Source organism: Lipotes vexillifer, unplaced genomic scaffold (genome assembly GCF_000442215.2).
Source record: "Lipotes vexillifer unplaced genomic scaffold, Lipotes_vexillifer_v1.1 scaffold491, whole genome shotgun sequence".
Classification (NCBI taxonomy): domain Eukaryota; kingdom Metazoa; phylum Chordata; class Mammalia; order Artiodactyla; family Lipotidae; genus Lipotes; species Lipotes vexillifer.
In genome coordinates, this window is record NW_006770548.1 from 99,826 (window position 1) to 122,020 (window position 22,195).

At 38.1% G+C, this 22,195-nt stretch overlaps 1 protein-coding gene across 1 annotated transcript in view; it reads right to left on the reverse strand.

The window, feature by feature from the left end:
• The window catches only part of SMARCC1 (SWI/SNF related BAF chromatin remodeling complex subunit C1), a 183,885-nt gene that overhangs the window by 58,016 nt on the left and 103,674 nt on the right, over positions 1-22,195 (reverse strand). Inside the window, exons 19-21 of the mRNA XM_007446140.1 lie at positions 20,959-21,018; positions 10,513-10,771; positions 9,082-9,243 (exon numbers count right to left, since the gene is read on the reverse strand). Coding sequence (XP_007446202.1) covers positions 9,082-9,243; positions 10,513-10,771; positions 20,959-21,018 — 481 coding nt within the window. The remainder of the gene's footprint in view (positions 1-9,081; positions 9,244-10,512; positions 10,772-20,958; positions 21,019-22,195) is intronic.

Here is a 22,195-nt window from a genome sequence, read left to right on the forward strand (position 1 = left end):
ACTCTTTCTACATATTTACATTTAATTTATACATTCTAAGTTTTACATATTAGACGCCTGTCCATCTTCCACCTATAAAATATAAAGTCCACAAGGGCAGGAATTTTGGTTGGCTTTGTTTACCAGTACCCTAGCACCTAGAACACAATGAGATGCCATGATAACACAACATATTTACAGTCTTATTTATCTCTGAGTTAAAAGGGGAAAAAAAGTTTAGCTTAAAACTGATACCCCATGGGTTCGTGCCCCGGTCCGGGAAGATCCCACATGCCGTGGAGAGGCTAGGCCCATGAGCCATGGCCGCTGAGCCTGCGCGTCCGGAGCCTGTGCTCCACAACGGGAGAGGCCACAACAGTGAGAGGCCCGCGTACTGCAAAAAAAAAAAACCCAAAACAAAAAACAACTGATATCCCGTCTAAGAATGGTTATGTGGTATGGGCTCATACGCTGAATTTTGCTATGAGTTTCTCAGCACTTAATCTTGTATAGATGAAACATCCACAGTCACTCTTGCCTGTCCAGTCTTTATGCAGAGCCTAGGTTTTCAGGAGGGCCGGGTCTTTTCCTATTGCATTTGTCATAGTATATAACGTAACACATACAATGGAGCTATTAGACCTTTAATGATCCTTGTTCAATGAATGAAAAATACACAAACATTCCTACATATTTTACTTCTGGCAGCATGCTACAAGGAAGAGAGGTTGAGCTTTGGAGTCAGAGGCATTTAGGTTCAAATTTTCCCCATTCTTAACAAGCATGCCAATGTAACCAGCCAACACCTTAGTTTCCTTGCTTCTACTTAATAACAATGCCACTTTCTCCAAAGGGTTGTCCTGAAAAGAACCTTAAATGACGAAACAGAAAACCCCTATATAATGTGTGACAAACATGGGGATTGAGAAAGAAATGTTGGTTTCCGATGACTTCTAAGCAATGTTTAAAACTTCTCTTCATTTCTTTGGTCTTAACTTCTCTCACCTTCCCCTATAACTGAAAGCAAATAAAATCTCATAATATTTTTAGGTGAAATAAAAAAGGTCTCAAATAGCAGTATTATTTTTTCTATTCCTAGAATGGTCTCTGGTCAAACAAAAAACAATTCAAACTTAGAGAAATCAGTAGATATGAATCAATGATTACAGTGTTAAAAGACGCTTAAACTAAAGAAACTCCTGGGACTTCCTTGGTGGTGCAGTGGTTAAGAATCTGCCTGCCAATGCAGGGGAAATGGGTTCGAGCCCTGGTCCGGGAAGATCCCACATGCCGTGGAGCAACTAAGCTGAGCACCATTAACTACAGTGCCTGCACTCTAGAGCCTGTGAGCCACAACTACTGAGTCCACATGTTGCAACTACTGAAGCCCGTGCACCTAGAGCCCATGCTCCACAACAAGAGAAGCCACTGCAATGAGAAGCCCGCGCACTGCAATGAAGAGTAGCCCCTGCTTGCCGCAACTAGAGAAAGCCCATGCGCAGCAATGAAGACCCAATGCAGCCAAAAATTAAAAAAAAAAAAAAAGGCAGCACCAGCATTAGAAAACAATTCATTAAAAAAAAAAGAAACTCCTTTTGATAACACTTACTTCACTAAATAATTCCCATGAGAAGTCTCCTAATAAATGAAAAATAAGATGTTTCAGACCTAGTGTTCACCTATCTTAACTTTTATTTCACCAAATACTTCCCCCCAAATCCACAATAAAAAGTTAGATAGGCTAATGAGGGAAATCCAGTCTTGTATTTCGTAAGGAAACTTATTTATTTTTTCCCATATTATCATTTTACCATCATTAATACATAAAAGTTACTAGTGTAACTGTAAATTAAGTATCACAATAAAAAGTATGATTAATCTACCACCCAGGCAGAATATTACCTTGAAAAGGAAACCTACATCATTCTATCTCAAATCTGTGTGCTATGTAATAAGGCACTATTTTGTTATATAAAGTGTAAGTTTAAATGTAAATTTGATACTTCCTTTCTTTGAACTCTGAACTTGTAATGTGGTTCAGAAAGATAGGAGATATACTATTGACTCCCCACTACAACTTTGCTGAGCCAGTTCTACAGGGAGCACCATTTGTTGCTTCCTAATTTATTCTATTAGTCACAGCCCAATATAAATCACTTTAACTGTAATAGGCCAGCATTAGTTATAGAATTCTGTCTACAACTCATTTAGAAACATTCATATTAGCCTGGTATTTTCCTTAACCCTTATTAAATGGTAAAAGGACCCAAATTCTATTGCTGCAACTAGTGAGTATACATTGCACTTCAGAAAGGTTACCTGATAGGCCACCTCCAGGTCCTACGAATGAAGTTTACTGTTCATGCCATTCAAAGAATCATCCTTTGTAGTCTCCAGTGCTTCCTGCAGCAGTCTGATCCAAGCTTTACAAATCATACATTCACTAATGAATCAGGAAAATCTAACCCCACAGGACTAAAGTTGCTAGATTTTTTTTTTTTTGTGGTCCTCTTTTAAATCCCACTAAACTAGAAATGGCCAACTTCGCAACCTGTTTCTTAACCACTAATCCTTTATGGTATCATCTACCAAAATTTTAAAAACAGATTTACATGTAAAACCATGTCCCGGATTTTGCAGAGTACAGAAACTTCTTTGAATCAAATAAGAAGGCTTTGCCAACTCTTTTCAATTCCATGACCACAGGGAACCAAAAGACCCAACAAATGAACCAAAAACACACAAAAAAAGTTGAGGAAAGTAAGACCTTTCCCAGGCATTCAATAGACCCAGGTTTTCCTGGCGCGATCTGGGCACTGCACTGCCTCATGGTGCGGAATCAACAAAGAGCAACAGAGATGTGGCTTGGTTTGCTAATTTCAGTCTCCATCTAAGAGAAAGGAAATTAAGTGAGTTTTCAAACTAAGAAATACTGTGGATACTGTAAATTACTTTATAACTCAAAGCCTTGGTATTCTGGATTAGTAACCAATACCAAGAACAGTTAGGTCAATAACTTATCTGGAAGACTAGAGTGAGAACTTTGATTAACCTGAAAATCTGTTTCCATTATCTGCAAAATGAAACTGCTAGATTGACTCTTTCAAGAAAGTAGAGAAAACAACAGGGGTAGGCCCTATGCAAACTCATGGAAACTCTAAGATTTTAGGCTAGAAGAGACCTTACTGGTACCTACTCAAACCACCTAGAATAGAGTTCAGATGGTATCATCTGCGCATACTGGCTGACAATTTAAATTTTTACTTCATATTATCTTTATCCTATAATAAATGAAAAAGACAAAATCACTGCAGCTGAAGCATAGGTTGTATAAATTTCATACAACTGATACAAAGTCAGAACTATGAGGCAAGATGACAGCAATAAATCTTTAGCTTGAATTATTCTTCAGAAATTTTTTCATGATGAATGAAAAAAATTAATGAACAACGTAAGAAATGTTAGAAATACACTACTGATAATTGTATATGAAACAGTATTTTTACTGTATTTTAGTGTGAAAATTACCCTCTTATATAGGAACACTTCCCGTTTGAGAAGTCAAGTACTGTTTATGAAGCTACTTTATTAAAATTCTACTCCTCTTCAAGATCAATTAAACAAAAACAGATAGAAGTCCTTACTAGCAAAAATATCATCTGTCTAATATCACAGACTGGCATAGCTAAATGACACATTATAGAGAGTATCTAACCATCTCTTATTACAGATGAGAAAACTCAGAGGTAATGAACTCAGAGCTTTTCCATGAAAACACAGCAACCAAGACAGCTGGAGTGGTATGCTGACATCAGATAAAAGACTTTTAAACAAAAAATGTTACAAGAGAAAAAGGTATTATATAATGATGAAAGGGCCAACCCATTAAAAAGATATAACAACTATAAACATACATGCAACTAACAACAGAGTCTCAAAATATATGAAGCAAAACCAGACAGAATTGAAGAAAGGAATACAGTCCACCCACAATAGTCGGAGATTTCAAGACATTTCAAAAAGGATGGAACAACTGGAAAAAAGATAAAGAAGCAGACAACTTGAACAACACTATAAACCAGCCACACCAAACATACACAGAAGACACCATTCAATGATAGCAAAATACAAGATGAATATTTTCACCAGGACAGACAATATGTTAAGCAACAAAACAAGCCTCAATAAAATTTAAAAAATAGAAATCACACAAATTATCTTCTGTGAATAAAATGGAATAAAACTAGAAATTAATAACAGAAGGAAATCTAAAAAATTCACAAATTGGTACAAGTAAACAACATGCTATTTTATTTTTTTAAAAAACTATTTTCTATCAACCTCTTTCCATTTTAAGAGTTTGTGGAAGAATAGCTTAAGACCACTGAGTGGTTTAAAAAACATACTCTTAAACAACCAATGGGTCAAAGAAGAAATCACCAGGGAAACTGCAAAATATTTTGAGAAGAACGAAAACAAAAACAAAACATGAAAACTTAGGAATGCAGCAAAAAGAGGGATATTTATAGAGCTATGAAAGTCTATGTTATCTACATTAATAAAGACGAAAGACCTCAAATCAATATCCAATCTTCCAACTTAAGGCACTATTAAAAGAAGAGCAAACTTAACCAAAAGCAAGAGAAGGAAGGAAATAATATAGATCAGAGTGATGATAAATTAAGAGAATAGAAAAACAATACAGAGAACCACTGAGATCAAAAGTTGGTTCTCTGAAAAGATTAAATTGACAAGCCTTTTTCTAGACTGATGAAGGAAAAAAAACTGGACCAAATTACTATTATCAGGAATGAAAATGGAAACACTACCAACCTCGCAGAAATAAAAAGGAATATAGGGCCTTCCCTGGTAGCGCAGTGATTAAGAATCCACCCGCCAATGCAGGGGACACTGGTTCGAGCCCTGGTTCAGGAAGATCCCACATGCCGCAGAGCAACTAAGCCTGTGCGCCACAACTACTGAGCCTGCGCTCTAGAGCCTGCAAGCCACAACTACTGAGCCTGCGCACCACAACTACTGAAGCCTGCATGCCTAGAGCCCGTGCTCTGTAACAAGAGAAGCCACCGCAATGAGAAGCCCGTGCACTGCAACGAAAAGTAGCCCCTACTCACCACAACTAGAGAAAGCCCACGTGCAGCAACGAAAACCCAACACAGCCAAAAATAAATAAATAATTAAAAAATTTTTAAAGGAATATAAAAGAACATTATGAACTTTTAAAAAAACAACTTTACCAAAATATAATTCATACACCATATGATCAACCCATCAAAATGAGTACAATTCAATGAATTTTAGTATCTTTCCAGATATGTACAACAATCACCACAGTAAATTTCAGAACATTTTCATCACCTCAAAGAGAAACCTATACCCTTTAGCTATCATCCCCCTTTACCCCTGTTCCTCCCAACCCTAAGCAATCATTAATATACTTTCTGTCTCTATAGATTTACCTATTCAGGACATTTGATATAATTGGAATTACATACTATATTGTCTCTTTTTACTGGCTTCTATCATAATGTTTACAAGGTTCCTCCATGACGTGGCATATGTTAACACTTCATTCCATTTTATGGTCAAATAATATTCCATTGTATACCACATTTTGCTTATCCATACAGTTGATGGATATCTGAGTTGTTTCTACTTAGGGTTTTATAATTTTTTTGGTGTGTGTGGGGTGAACAAATTTGATAATCTACAAATTCCTAGAAAAACACAAACTACCAAAACTGTTTCAAGAAGAAAAAGAATAGGGCTTCCCTGGTGGCGCAGTGGTTGAGAGTCCGCCGGCCGATGCAGGGGACATGGGTTCGTGCCCCAGTCTGGGAGGATCCCACATGCCGCGGAGTGGCTAGGCCCGTGAGCCATGGCCGCTGAGCCTGCGCTCGGCAACGGGAGAGGCCACAGCAGTGATAGGCCCGCGTACGGCAAAAAAAAGAAAAAAAAGAAAAAGAATAGACTTTTTATAGCAAGTAAACAGATTTTCTATCAGTAGCCAAAAAACATTTTAAATACAGCCACTAAACAGTATGGCGGTTCCTCAGAAAACTAAAAACAGAATTACCATATGATCCAGGAATCTCACTCCTGGGCATATATCCAGAGAAAACCGTAATTCGAAAAGACACATGCACCCCAACGTTCATTGCATCACTATTTACAATAGCCAAGACAGGAAAACAACTTAAATGTCCACTGACAGCTGAATGGATAAAGAAGATGTGATGCATATATACAATGAAATACTACTCAGCTGTAAAAAAAAGAATAAAGTAATGCCGTTTGCAGCAACATGGATAGACCTAGAGATTATCACACTAAGTGAAGTAAGTCAGAAAAAGACAAATACCATATCACTTATATGTGGAATCTAAAATATGAACAAATGAACTTTATCTATGAAACCAACAGATTCATGGACACAGGGAACACACCTGTGGTTGCCAAGAGGGAGGGAATTGGGGGAGGGATGGAGTGGGAGGTTGAGGTTAGCAGGTGTAAGTTATTATATACAGAATGGATAAACAGGGTCCTACTGTATAGCACAGAGAACTACGTTCAATATCCTATGATACACCATAATGGAAAAGAATATTAAAAAAATAATATATGTATAATGGAATCACTTTGCTGTACAGCAGAAAATAACACAACATTGTAAATCAACTATACTTCAATTAAAAAAAAACATTAAAAAAGAGCATAGGACTTGAAGGATTCACATACAAGTTCTATCAAACATTTAAAGAAGAACAAACACCAATACTTCTTTAACTCTTCCAAAAGTTAGAACAATTTCTAAAGCATTCTTAGAAGTTAGTATTATCCTGATACCAAAACCAGACAAAGATATCACAAGAAATAAAAAGTACTAACCAATATCTCTTATGACTATAGATGTAAAAATCTTTAACATAATACTAGCAAACCTAATCTAATAGAATATTAAATGGATTAGTCACATTGATCAAGTGGGATTTATCTCAGAAATGCAAATGTGGTTCAACAGGTGAGACTCAATTAATATGTAACACATAAATATTCACTTATGGAATAAAGTAAAAATACCACACAATCATCTCAATTGATACATTAAAGGCTGCTGATGAGAACTTCCCTGGTGGTTCACTGGTTAAGACTCTGCACTTCCACTGCAAGGGGCATGGGTTCCATCCCTGGTCAGGGAACTAAGATCCCGCATACCGTGCGTGCAGCAAAAACAAAACAAACAAAACAAAACAAACAAAAAAACCCCAGCAGCTGATTAAATCCAACATCCTTTCATGATAAAAACACTCAACAAAATAGAAACAGAAGGGAACTTTCGAAAGTTGATAAAAGGCATCTATGAAAATCGAACATATAACATCATACTAATGATAAAATGCTAAAAGCTTTCTCCCTAAGATCAGAAAAACAATTTCATTTACAACATTCAAAAGAATAAAATACAAAGGAAAAGATTTAACAAAGGAAATACAAGACTAAAAACTTCAAAACATTGCTTAAAGAAATTAAAGACCTAAAATAAATGGAATGACATCTGATGTTCATTGCTTGAAAGACTTAACACTGTTGAGATGGCAATACTCCCCAAACTGAATGCAAATAAAAATCACAATAAGATACCACTTCACACACACATAGTCTGGGTATTTTTTTTTTTAAAAGGGAAGGGGAAAACAAGTGTTGGCAAGGATGTGGAGAAATCGGAACCTTCATACATTCCTAGTGGAAACAAAATGGTAAAACCACCGTGAAAACAGCTGGATAGTTCCTCAAAAAGTTAAATAAAGAATTACCACATGATCCAGTAGTTCCACTCCTACATACCCAAGAAGCAGAAAATCACCAAGTAACCTGTACATGAATGTTCATAACAGCATTATTCAAAAGTATGAAAAAGTGGAAACAATACAAATATCCATGAACTGATTAATAGATTAGTAAAATGTGGTATATCCACCCAAGTATATTATTCAGCATAGTACTGAATTACACTATACCATGGATGAACTTTGAAAACACTGTGCTACCTGAAAGAAGTCAGACAAAAAAGGCCACACATAGTATGATTTCATTTACAGGAAATATCCAGAATAGGCAAATCCATAGAGACAGAAAGCAGAGTAATGGTCAACAGAGCTAAGGAGAGAAAAAATGGGAAGTGACTGCTTAATTGGTATGGGGTTTTTCTTTTGGGGTGACAAAAATGTTCTGGAATTAGATAGTGGTGATGAATGAACAATACTGTGAATTTACTAGAAGCCACTGGATTATATACATTTAAGTGATTAAAATGAAGAATTTTATATGAATTTTATTTCAATTTAAAAATCACCCAAAACAACAATAAACTTAAACCTACTTAGCAACATATAAATTAAAATAACCACAAAAGTCCTTTCTGAATTCTTATGTCTATATGCTCAAAACCTAGATCTAAAAACAGGCACCAGATACCTCACAACTGTGATATTATTAACGGTTATGAGGGGACTTCCCTGGTGGCACAGTGGTTAAGAATCTGTCTGCCAATGCAGGGGACATGGGTTCAATCCCTAGTCCAGGAAAAGGTCACATGCCGTGGAGCAACTAAGGCCGTGCACCACAACTACTGAGCCTGCATTCTAGAGCCCGCAAGGCACAACTACTGAGCCCACGCACCACAACTACTGAGGCCTGCATGCTCTAGGGCCCGCGTGCTGCAACTACTGAAGCCCACGCACCTAGAGCCCATGCTCCGCAACAAGAGAAGCCACCACAATGAGAAGCCCGCATGCCACAATGAAGAGAAGCCTCCACTTGCTGCAACGAGAGAAAAGCCTGCACGCAGCAACGAAGACCCAACACAGCCAAAAATAAAACAGAAACAAAAACGGTTATGAGACAATTTTAAAAATTCTATCACAAAAGGAAGAGATAAAAAAATCATGCATTAATTTTTTATGATGCAAGTTTCTTTTGATCATTGTACTCACTCTTAAGTGCAAGCAGACCCAATTATTCTAGCAAGCTGATAGGAAAATACAACACCTATTATCCCTGTCCTTGGGGGCAGCAGTGACTCACCAAGCTTCTCTGGCTCATCTGGCCCTGTGCCTGCAATGCAGCTGCTCTCCAAACCATAGGAGGGATCCACTTTCCCAGAGGCTCGTGCTGCTTCTTGTACTTTTTTGACGTGAGCTTCCACCAATTCCAGTGGTACCTCCTCCCGGACTCGAGAAAACTCTTCTGTTTAAGAATAAAAATGGAACAGTGATCTGGTTTTGCATAAATATTTGCTTCAATGTAAACTAGGTAATCTGACACATTAGTGTATCGTGTGTAACCTAGTGACCTTTCTGGAGACTCGATCTGATCTACTGGTAAACTAGGTAATCTGACACATTAGTGTATCGTGTGTAACCTAGTGACCTTTCTGGAGACTCGATCTGATCTACCCCAGCAAATCAAGAGGGACCAAAGGAGATAAACATGTACAGTAATGAAATTCTATGACTCTATGTTTTACCTTACATGTCACAGTGTCTTACTATATAAACAGGAGATCTTTAAATTTCTATTAGTAACAATCAAAACTGCTATCCAGGGACTTCCCTGGTGGTCCAGTGGTTAAGACTCCACGCTTCCACTGCAGGGGGCCTTGGTTCGATCCCTGGTCGAGGAACTAAGATCCCGCATGCCACAAGGTGGGGCCAAAACTAAATAAATATTTTAAAAATAATTTAAAAATTGCTGCCCAAATTTCATCTAACTCTGCTGGCTAGATTTTAATCAAGGCAACAATAAGGATAAAACAACCAGAAAATCAAGAAACAGTTCTATGGTATGAGAAAATTCTAATAAGAATTATTGTAATCCAAGAATGTTAAATGACTCCTTTTTGCCAATTATATAAAATTCTGAATGAATCACAAAACATACCATTAAAAACCTGTTTTGTCCCTCTAAATTCTTTTTTTCTTTTTTTAGAAGATGTTGGGTGTAGGAGTTTATTAATTAATTTATTTATTTTTGCTGTGTTGGGTCTTCGTTTCTGTGCGAGGGCTTTCTCTAGTTGCGGCAAGCGGGTGCCACTCTTCATCACAATGCGCGGGCCTCTCACTATCACGGCCTCTCTTGTTGCAGAGCACAGGCTCCAGACACGCAGGCTCAGTAGTTGTGGCTCACGGGCCTAGTTGCTCCATGGCATGTGGGATCCTCCCAGACCAGGGCTTGAACCTGTGTCCCCTGCATTAGCAGGCAGATTCTCAATCACTGCACCACCAGGAGAACCCCTGAATTCTTAATAAGTGTTTTAGTTTAAAATGTTATAATACTTCAGATACAACATGGTATCTTCAAGGGGTAATATCTGATTTTTTTTTTTGTTATTTACATAACTGAAATGAATAGAACAGCCGATAACACTTAAATCTGAGATAAAATTAGCATGAAAGGAAGTATTAAACCATTATCTGAAATTGTTACTCTGGTGATATGGCTTAAGAAAGTTCATACCCAAAGCCGCTCTGGCTGCAGCAGATGCCACACGAGGATCCACCACAGATGCCAAAAAAGCAACAGTGCTCATGACTGGGTTTCCTGACTGACTGAAGGGGACAGGCTGGTAGGCCAGGGGCCCCAGGGAAGCATCAGAATTCTCAAGATATGGGTCCTCAATGGGAAGCCTCAAAAAGTGGAGGATGCATTCATCCTGCGTGCGACTTCCAACATGTTCCGACACTTTGTTCCAATCATCCTTATACATCTCCAGAGCCTACAATGGAAAAAAACAGGAGCTTTAATATTAGGTAACAAGGAAGCATTTAATGACATCAGAAGCCTGTGACTGTTCTTTAGACAGACTTTTAAAACAATAACGAAAATGGTTATACTGTTCATAAGAAAATAGGGAGCTATGATTGCTTTCATTATTATATTAAACTCTCAGTCAAGAAAAATAAATAAAAGGCATGCATATTACAAAGGAAGAACAACTGGTTTTTATTAATACGCACATGATTGTTTATATAGGAAATCCTACAGAATCTACAAAAAGGTATTAAACTAAAAAGTTTAGCAAGGTCATCAGTTAAAAGGATAATAGAAAAACTCAATTATATTTCCATATATACTAGCAATGAAAATTTTTTAATTGGAAAAAAGTATTTAAAATAGCACAAAAATGAAATACTTAGGAAAAAATATAATGAAGAATGTGTAAGACCAATATGCTGGAAAAAATAAAACATGCTGAGAAATCAAAGACCTAAATAAATGAAGAGATATGCTGTGTTCATTCATTAGAAGTCTCAATATTGTTAAGATGTCAATTCTCTCCAAATTGAACTACAGATTCAACACAATCCCATTCAAACTTTTTTGTTAAAAATTACGAAACATGCTAAAATTCATAGAGTACACACATTTCTAGCTTAAAATTTTTTAACTTTTCAGAGAAAATGCTGAAAAACTCCAACAAAAACAAGAAAAGCAGTCTCCAAGGGGGAGGGAGATAGAACAGTATGAAGGAAGCCACAAATAGGTGGTGCTGAGAAAGTCAAGGAATGAATTGGGTAAAAGAATCTCTTGGGGAGCTACTGTAGCTACCAAAGTTACTACTCTCACATGGTTCTATCTACAGCCATGACTCTCCACCAGGGGCAATTGTGTCTCCTTAGGGACAACTGGCAGTGACTGGAGACATTCAGGGTTGACACAATTGGAGAGGTGCTACTGGCATCTAGTGGGTAGAGGCCGTGGATGCTGTTAAAAATTCTACACTGCACATAAGAGACCCCACAACAAAAAAGCTATCTGGTCCAAAATGTTAATAGTAGCGTGGCTAAAAACCCTACTGTAGAGCCTGATTTGCTAATACTGTGTTAAGATGAGTTCACTATGATGATGGTTCTCTCCGTGTTTATTGCCTCAGTGAATTATTTTTAATTTTTTACTTTAATTTTATTTTTTGGCCATGCCATGAGGCATGTGGGATCTTGGTTCCTTGAACAGGGATCGAACCCACATCCCCTGCATTGGAAGTATGGAGTCTTAACAACTGGACTGCCAGGGAAGTCCCACCTCAGTGAATTCTTAAATCTGGACTCCAACTGCTGCTCCAGGCTTTCTTTCTCACTGGAGTGGTACAGGACTAACTCAAAAACCCAAGCTAACAAATCACCTTACTCATTAAATCCCTTGAAAAACAAGGCTAATTCTGGGTATCCTCGGGACAGTCTGTGGCTTTGGGTAGTTCTAAAAGGAATTACTTTAGAAAAAAGACGCAGATTGTAACAAAAAAACAAAAATCAATCTATCTCATTAGGGTCCCTGGGGCCAGAAACATACAACTGAGACTGTCGTAAGTTTCTGATTATGGGTAGAGATTTTCTTGACATGTTCTAGCGTAACCTTTTCAAACAAAATTATTTTTAAAAGTTTCTTTCTTTATTCATTTTCCTTCAGCCAGAGAAAAAAAGAAAGTTCAGGAAGGTTTTTTTTTCCAGAATAACGCTAAGGAACTGTCATGCAAAATTCAAGCCAGAGCACAAGGCTGAGCAACAGTCAAGTTCTGAGCTGGGCACTGGCATTACATAAGAGGGGCAGACTGAAGAGATGTTTTCAGAACAACATGGTGACCAACTGGCCAGGAAGGAGAAGGGTGACATACAGAGAAAAGTTATTAGGAGACATTTTACACTACAAAACACTTTCATTCCTCCTGTCATCACTGGGGTCTTCACCACTGCTTACTTGGATTCTTAGGATTGCCTGTCTCTCTACCCTTAAATTCATCCTTCTTCCTGTTGCTAGAGTGAAGTATGTTTGACACAGGACACCGTCTCTCTCCTGCCTGAAACTATTTCAGTGTTCATCATTATCTTATGGAATTAAGGCCAAACGTGACCAGGGCTCAGCTACTTCTTCCACCTCACCTCTGTACTCTTTAATGCTCCAGAAATACCCAGATCTCACAACACTGTTCCTAAGTACTGTGCCTATGTACAGTTTGTTCTGCACTGGAAATATCATGTACTAGAACCAACACCAGCACCCCACTCCAGGAAGCTGTCCATTATATCTCATCCACCCAGCCCAGATGCACAGCCATTCCTCTGTACCTCTCATGCTCCAGTCATATCTCTAATTGTGTTTTAATCGGTTTCTGTCACAGACTATGAATTCCTTAACTGTAGAGACTATGGCCTAGCCATCTCAAGCTACAGCATCTGCCACAGTGCCTGAAACATAGTACCCAATAAAATGTGCTCAATTTAACCACAGGTAACTGGACTAAAACAGGAAAGGAATCTGACTTTTGCATGGCTCCAAGCATCAAAAAACAACCTGGGGAATTCCCTGGCGGTCCAGTGGTTAGGACTCTTCACTTCCACTGCCAGGGACCCAGGTGCAATCCCTGACCAGGGAACTAAGATCCTGCAAGCCAAGCGGCGCAGCCAAAAAACCAACCAACCAACCAAACAAAACCCCCCTGTATTTTAAAAAAAAGGTTTTCCTCAAGACAATTTTTTTTTTTTACTGGAAGACATACTCATCTAAAGTGTAATTCAAAATTACACAGGAAGATAAGCAACAAAGATTTACTGTATAGAACAGGGAACTATATTTAATGTCTTATAATAAAAATAATCTGAAAAATTATATATGTAACTGAATCACTTGGCTGTATACCTGAAACTAACACAATATTGTAAACCAGCTGTATTTCAATAAAAAATAAATAAAATTACACAGGAAAAAATATTTCTTGGGTTGCATATCAAGGCAAAGTAGGTCAAGTGCATGCACACTGTGAGAAAAATCTTTGAGGTTGCTTACTGAATACCTTCTAATGCTATTGTTTCTATAATCTGGCCAGTATAAAATGAGAAACCCATCTACGGATAAACAAATATTAATATCTATCATTCATTTTCTTTGTAGGTGCAAGATTTTATGGCCATTAATTATTTAATACAAAGCATGAAAAAGCAAAGCAGGCATGAGAAAGACAAGTTAGTCAGGTAGAACCAACAAGCTCACAGATTCAAGTTTTCTCAATTTCAAAGCCAGGGACAATGATAAATGACCAGGAAGAATACTGTAATCAGTTGTGGACTTAAAAGAAATCATGAAAGCCTCTTTTTAAAAATCCCCTTAGGATACCGGCTCGGGCTCGGTTCTTTGTGGCTGCCTGGAGGGGTGGGATAGGGAGGGTGGGAGGGAGGGAGACGCAATCCGGAAGAGATATGGGAACATATGTATATGTATAACTGATTCACTCTGTTATAAAGCAGAACCTAACATACCATTGTAAAGCAATTATACCCCAATAAAGATGTTAAAAAAAAAAAAATCCCCTTAGTCACTACGGAATAGAATGGTGCTATTTCTTCTTTCTGGCACCCTGATTCTACCAATGCCATTTCAAACTGCTGTAAGGACTTCTTATACTGATGATGCATTTTGTGGCTTCTTATACCGATGATGCATTTTCAGGTGAAACACCTGAAATTCCTCACACATTTTACAAATGAAATCTTACTCAAACATGACTCTATCTTCTTGATCTTATGCATGTCTACCAATTAAAGATCTTTTTCAAACTGCATTCATTTGTCCAATGAATAGATTCCACTTTAGTTATTTGCAAAATTGAAATTATGCCCCCAATATTTGTAGGAACACAATAAACTGAACACAACCAAAAACAATAACCTGCAGCATTCCATACAATAACTGTGCTTTGATAAGAAACCATATCAAATGAAGTATTTTTAAATAAAAATCAATTGTTGTACAGCTGGTGGGAATGTAAATTGATACAGCCACTATGGAGAACAGTATGGAGGTTCCTTAAAAAACTAAAAACAGAACTACCATACGATCCAGCAATCCCACTACTGGGCATATACCCTGAGAAAACCATAATTCAAAAAGAGTCATGTACTAAAATGTTCACTGCAGCTCTATTTACAATAGCCAGGACATGGAAGCAACCTAAGTGTCCATCAACAGATGAAAGGATAAAGATGTGGCACATATATACAATGGAATATTACTAAGCCATAAAAATAAAGATGTGGCACATATATACAATGGAATATTCCATACAATGGAATATTACTCAGCCATAAAAAGAAACAAAATTGAGTTATGTGTAGTGAGGTGGATGGACCTAGAGTCTGTCATACAGAGTGAAGTAAGTCAGAAAGAGAAAAACAAATCCCGTATGCTAACACATATATATGGAATCTAAAAAAAAAAAAAAAGGTCATGAAGAACCTAGGGGCAAGATGGGAATAAAGACACAGACCTACTAGAGAATGGACTTGAGGATACGGGGAGGGGGAAGGGTAAGCGGCGACAAAGTGAGAGAGTGGCATGGACATACATATACTACCAAATGTAAAACCGATAGCTAGTGGGAAGCAGCCGCATAGCACAGGGAGATCAGCTCGGTGCTTTGTGACCACCGAGAGGGGTGGGATAGGGAGGGTGGGAGGGAGGGAGACACAAGAGGGAAGAGATATGGGGACATATGTATATGTATAACTGATTCACTTTGTTATAAAGCAGAAACTAACACACCATTGTAAAGCAATTATACTCCAAAAAAGAAGTTAAAAAAAAAAGCGAAGCATGGGATAGGTTAAAAATAAAAAAAATGGTGGTCTCAAGAATAATCCTAAATATTTGGGAAGCTGCCTGTGTGATATACTTGTCTGATAAAACGGTATGATTTTGGCGAGGGCAGGGGTAGGCAGAAAACAATAAACCCTAATGAATCTTCCAGATTTATCAGGGAGAAATTGACCATGTTTTTGGTTATAAAGCGATTAAAAATTTTTCTTCTGACTTCATATTCTTAAGCTATTAATTACCAATAAACTATAAAAACAGAAGGTGTTAATGGTAAACAATGCTGTTGGGAAGGCTTTTATTTCTCTTTGTGTAAGCGCAGACAACACCTGTTGATTCAACAGCACGTTTAAAAGAAAAATCAACCACTGCACAGTTTCCACCTGCAGGAGAGAAAATGCACTATTGTGTGGGGATACTGTGGTTTTCTTGAATATGCTCAGGTTAAACAGTAGCTTCGCCATTCTGACCTCTGTATTTACTATCCACGAATCTTAATGTAGCAGAGGAGAAAATTTTGACTATCAATGTGCAGCAAGGAAAAGAGCTGACTGACAGGAGCCTGTTGTTTCAGGTAGTGTTGCACAACTGAATTTCTCCCTAGAGCCATAGATTCTAAACAAGCAATACAAATGGATATCCCATACATTCCCCCACAAATACTGAGAACTTTAAAATCAACATCCATAGCACATATGGCTAGAGAAGACAGCGTTGAAATAAATAAAAAGGAGCTCAGAAAAGAAGCTCTTTGCATATCACTGATACTCAATGGACAGATAAGAATAAATTAAAATAGTGGTAAAAACTCAAAAAGAGGGCTTTCCTGGTGGCACAGTGGTTGAGAGTCCGCCTGCCGATGCAGGGGACGCGGGTTTGTGCCCCAGTCCGGGAAGATCCCACATGCCGCGGAGCGTCTGGGCCCGTGAGCCATGGCCGCTGGGCCTGCGTGTCCAGAGCCTGTGCTCCACAACGGGAGAGGCCACAACAGTGAGAGGCCCGCATACAGCAAAAAAAAACAAAAACAAAAACAAAACTCAAAAAGAACAAATATTTTTGAATTTTGATCCAGAGAGACACAGAGAGAGAGAGAGACTAAGAGAATAAGGAAAAGTAGAAGAGGGGTGTAAAAAAGAAAAGGAAAGAGTTAATACACCACTAAAACTTCTTAATGAACCACAACTGTTGGAACAACTCAAAATCAAATTAAAGCAATGCAGAAACGTGAGCCATCACCAGGCCCAAAGTATCCTAATGTGTAGTCTGGATACTCATGGAGCACCAGACCCTTTCACAGGAACTGAAAGATCAAAATCATTTTCAGAATAATACTAGGACGTTACTGTCTGTTCATTACGTTGACATTTGCTCAATGGTGCAAAAGCAATTAGTATGACCCCTTAGTATGAATCAAGGCAGTGGCACCATACTGTCATTTTATTCTTCAGTGCCGCACACTTGCAGAAGCAAAATCAGCCAACTTTACTTAAACGTTTCCTTGATGAAACAGTAAAAATTATTAATTTTATTGAATCTAAATATCTTAGCCCATGTGTTTTTAATCTTCAGTGTTATGAAATGGAAGATACACAAGAGGGCTAAATATCAACTTTCAAAGCATGATGGCTGTCTAAAAGAAAAGCACTTGTGATTGAGTTTCAAGTTCAAGTAGCCACTCTTTTCACTGAACATCATCACTAGAACGAATTGCTAACACACCATGGTTTTACAGACACAGATATCTGGCAGACATTTTCTCAAAAATAAACAATGATTCTCAAAAATGTCACTCCAGGGACTTCCGTGGCAGTCCATTTGTTAAGACTTTGCCTTCCAATTCAGGGGGCATGGGTTTGATCCCTGGTCGGGGAGCTAAGATCCCACATGCCTCGCGGCCAAAAAACCAAAACAAAAAACAAAAGTAGTGTTGTAACGAATTCCATAAAGACTCAAAAAAAAAAAAAAAGTCACTCCAAGGAGAACAACTGATGGTGTTTGTTGCCAATGATTAAGTGAAAATTACAATTGTGAAAAATACTTATCCGCCATGAAAGCTCGTTCTTTTTTTTTTAAAATTTTTTTAATTTATGGCTGCGTTGGGTCTTCATTGCTGCACGCGGGCTTTTCTCTGGTTGTGGCGAGCGGGGGCTACTCTTCGTTGCGGTGCGCAGCTTCTCATTGCGGTGGCTTCTCTTGTGGAGCACAGGCTCTAGGCACGCAGGCTTCAGTAGTTGTGCCTTGCGGGCTCTAGAGCGCAGGCTCAGTAGTTGTGGTGCACGGACTTAGTTGCTCCGCGGCATTGTGGGATCTTCCCAGACCAGGGCTCGAACCCATGTCCCCTGCATTGGCAGGCAGATTCTTAACCACTGCGCCACTAGGGAAGTCCTGCTTGTTCTACTTTTTAAAAGACTTTTCTAATGAGATTGGTCACAGTATTATCAAATTAGATTTTTTCATATTGTATCATGAACTGCATCAACATTTGGAAGATCTGCATAATTCAGTAAACCAATATTTTCCAATTTATCAATGAAAGACATTATGCAATCATACATGGATAAAAGATCCATTACTAGGGCAAGAGAGACCAATGGATTCCATGCTGCAACTAAGCTTTAAGAAACTATCAGTGGTCAAGTTTTAATGTAACACAAGCATACCTCAGGGATACTGCGGGTTCAGTTCTGGACCACTGAGATAAAGCGAATACTGCAATAAAGCAAGTCACATGGATATTTTGGTTTTCCAGCACATATAAAAGTTATGTTTACACTATACTGTTGTCTACTAAGTGTGCAATAGTATTATATGTCTTAAAAAGAACACTGGGGGCTTCCCTGGTGGCACAGTGGTTGAGAGTACGCCTGCCGATGCAAGGGACACGGGTTCGTGCCCCGGTCCGGGAGGATGCCACATGCCGCAGAGTGGCTGGGCCCGTGAGCCATGGCCGCTGAGCCTGCGCGTCCGGAGCCTGTACTCCGCAACAGGAGAGGCCACAACAGTGAGAGGCCCGCGTACCGCAAAAGAAAAAAAAAAAAGAACACTGTACCTTAATTTTAAAATACTTTGTTGCTAAAAAATGCTAACCATCACCTGAGCCTTCAGTGTGTAATCTTTTTGCAAGAGTAACATTCAAGACCACTGATCACAGATCACTGTAACAAATATAATAACAATAAGGAAGTTTGAAATATTGTGAGGATTACCAAAATGTGACACAGAGACACAAGGTGAGCAAATACTGTTGGAAAAATGGCACCAACCGACTTGCTTAATGTAGGGTTTCCACAAACCTTCAATTTGTTTAAAAAAAAAAAAAGAGGGACATGTCTGTATCAAAGAAGAATATTCATAATTACCTGAAAAGGCCATTAAGATACTTCTCCTGCTTCCAACTACATATCCAGGTGACACCAGACTTTCCTAATATACTTAAACTAAAACAACATACCTGGTAGAAAAGCAAATATGAAAATCCAGCTGTATTCTAGTAAGCCAAACATTATAGATTTGCTAAAATATATAAATGCTACACTTCTCACTAATATCTTTTTTCAAAAGATATTTTTCATAAAAATGTTAATTATGTTAACTCAAAAGGGGTTCATTGTTATATTAAGTGAATTACATATTTTTCTCAGTTTTAATTTTTAATTAAAAAAATACTGACTAAAAAAATATATATACTGATAAAGTCACATAAATTAAAACTCTCTGGAGTCCTCAATAAAAATTTTGAGAGTACAAGTGCTTCTTGAGCCCAGAAAGTTTGAGAACTGCTGACCTAGCCTAATCTTTTGATACTTGATTTCTGAATTGCATATTTTATACAATATACAAGTTTTGATCAGATGCAGTACTCCAGTGAAAGGGAGCTCTCTTCCTCCATAAATTCACTGCTCTAATGTTACAGCTATAATTGGTATAGATGCTGCCAGTAATTACCAGGAGCAATCATCAACTTCTTCCAGGTTGACCCCACTACTGAAATGAGAAAGCCATGTATTTGTTTTCCCAGGATCACACGCAGTACTAGGTGATTATGAGACCCATTTGATCAGTGAGATAGAAAGGAAACACTGATGAGGGGCTTCTGGGAAAGCTTTTCCTCACAAGAGCCCAGGAAGAGAAGTCCCCAGGTACCTTTTCCAATTCTCTTTCTGTTTTAAATAGGGATGAGAAGTCTGGAACTACCAGCCTTCCTGTGACCAGAACACAAAGAGACAGAATGTGGACAGCTAAGGAAGGCAGAACAAAACAACAGAAAAACTAGGGACCTGATCATATAATTGAACAGTGGAAAGAATCTTGGAATTGCCAATCTGAAGAAATCTAGTTGAACAAAAAACCAAAGTTCTTTTGGTTTAATGTATTGCTCGTCAGATTTTCTGTTCCATGTAGGCAAAAGCATTCCTAACATATTTAACAACAAACTTCCTCATTTGGTCCTAATTCAGCTCCCACACATACTATCCACAAATACTAAGTAGTGTCATGAAGTCTCCATTTTACCCCAACAATTGTTGTTCTACAACTAAAGACAAATGGTCCTTCTTCGGAACTGGTTGATAAATATGAAACCAAATACTCTCTTTTTCCTACCCTTCAGAGTAGAAATAATTCTGAGATCTAGTTCTGTAAGAATTTGCAAGAATCTCTAAAGACATAATGAAATTTTAAAAGCATTCAATATGCTGACTGACAGAGACACGATGCATAATCACGGGCTTATCACAGTCTTCTGCTTTCATAATCAAGATAAGTTTTTCAATGGCAGGTATCTTCATCCACTTCTCAGAAATCCTTTTGGAAAATACGGAGGTTGTACACTCAAATGCATACAAGCGCTAGGGAACTAATCTACAATGACTGAGGAGGGCTAAGTTAAGAAAATTTGGACTATGAAGAAATGCCCCACTTCAAAGGAACATCTGCTACCCAAGGCCAGCCAGCTAATTATTGCTATCTGAGAATAAGGGCCCAGAGTTGCCAGATCTTCTAATTTTGGAGGAAGAGTTAGATGTCTAGATTACTTTGGAAAATCTGCAATATTTAATTGTTGGCAACAGATTTAAAACAAAAAGAACCCAACCTGAGCCAAAATAACACATATCCAGGCTTGATCTTCCCTACTGACAGCTAGCACATCACCTCCAGTGTGATATTTAAACTGCAACAACCGAAGAAAATTCTATTAAAACTCATAACATGGATTGAAAATTTTCAGGATAAATTCCAAAGGCATATTTAAAATGCTAGTCACAGAAAGTTAGCACCCATCTCATATGAATAAAGGGGCTCCATCACTAATCTGCTTACCTCCAGCAGTAGAAGTGTCTCCTGTTCAGTCCATTCTCTTCCAGCACTAGCACCTTTACTCTAAAGAAAAAAATTCAGAAATTATTTACTCATTCCTAAAGGTTGAATATAGAGCTCATCAGGACTCCCTTCTAAGTTCTGCCGACTGTTTTCTGCAAACCACCAAAGTAAGTCCCTGAGTAACAAGAATAAAACACATAAGGAACCAAAACTCCCAACAGAAAGGCTGGCTTATTTCAAAGATTTCTTGCTATCTACCAAGGAGTCATGGACTACTTAGACATTAGACATGGATTACTTAGACCACTTATTTCTATTATTTATAAGAAAACTAAGTCTGTATTGTGTAAAACCAAATCAACTGATTCATACTTCTTGATTTGCAGATTCTACTCCATTCATGGAGAGGACTGGCTGTGTAGTATACTTGACATTATTCTTTAGTCGCATATGTTACTAATTCAAAATACACATTCTAACATATTATCCCTTCTCTGAAAATTCTATTTTGGGAGATTACAATTTAAGCAATGAAGAGAAAACATCTATAGTCCATGATTCCTTTGTGTCAATAAAGTTTCTCAATTCATTTGACTCAAACTTGCTGCACAACTGTGCTATACACTGCAGGTAAAAATTATGATTTATTAGGTCTCCATAATATTCAATCCATATCATTATGAAATATTTGTTCATTTGCAAAAAATGTACTAAAAATAACTAGTCTCAGGCTTCCCTGGTGGAACAGTGGTTGAGAGTCCGCCTGCCGATGCATGGGACACGGGTTCGTGCCCCGGTCTGGGAAGATCCCACATGCCGCGGAGCGGCTGGGCCCGTAAGCCAAGGCCACTGAGCCTGCGCGTCCGAAGCCTGTGCTCCGCGATGGGAGATGCCACAGCAGTGAGAGGCCCGCATACCGCAAAAAAATAAATAAATAAAAATAACTAGTCTTTAAATACAGAATAAGAAGAGGAATCTAGAATTGCAGGATTAAAAGCCTAAAGTATGCCTTTGTGAGGAAGAAAAGATGTATGTAGCTTTAACTCCCAATACACTGCTCAGACTCCTTGAGGATTACTTTAAGAGAACCAAAGGCTACTTTTTTATTTTGTTTTTGGCAGCATGTGGGATCTTAGTTCCCTGACCAGGAACTCAGGCCCTTGGCAGTGAGAGCTAACCACTGGACCGCCAGGGAATTCCTCCAAAGGCTACTCTTTTTTTTTTTTTTTTTTTTTTT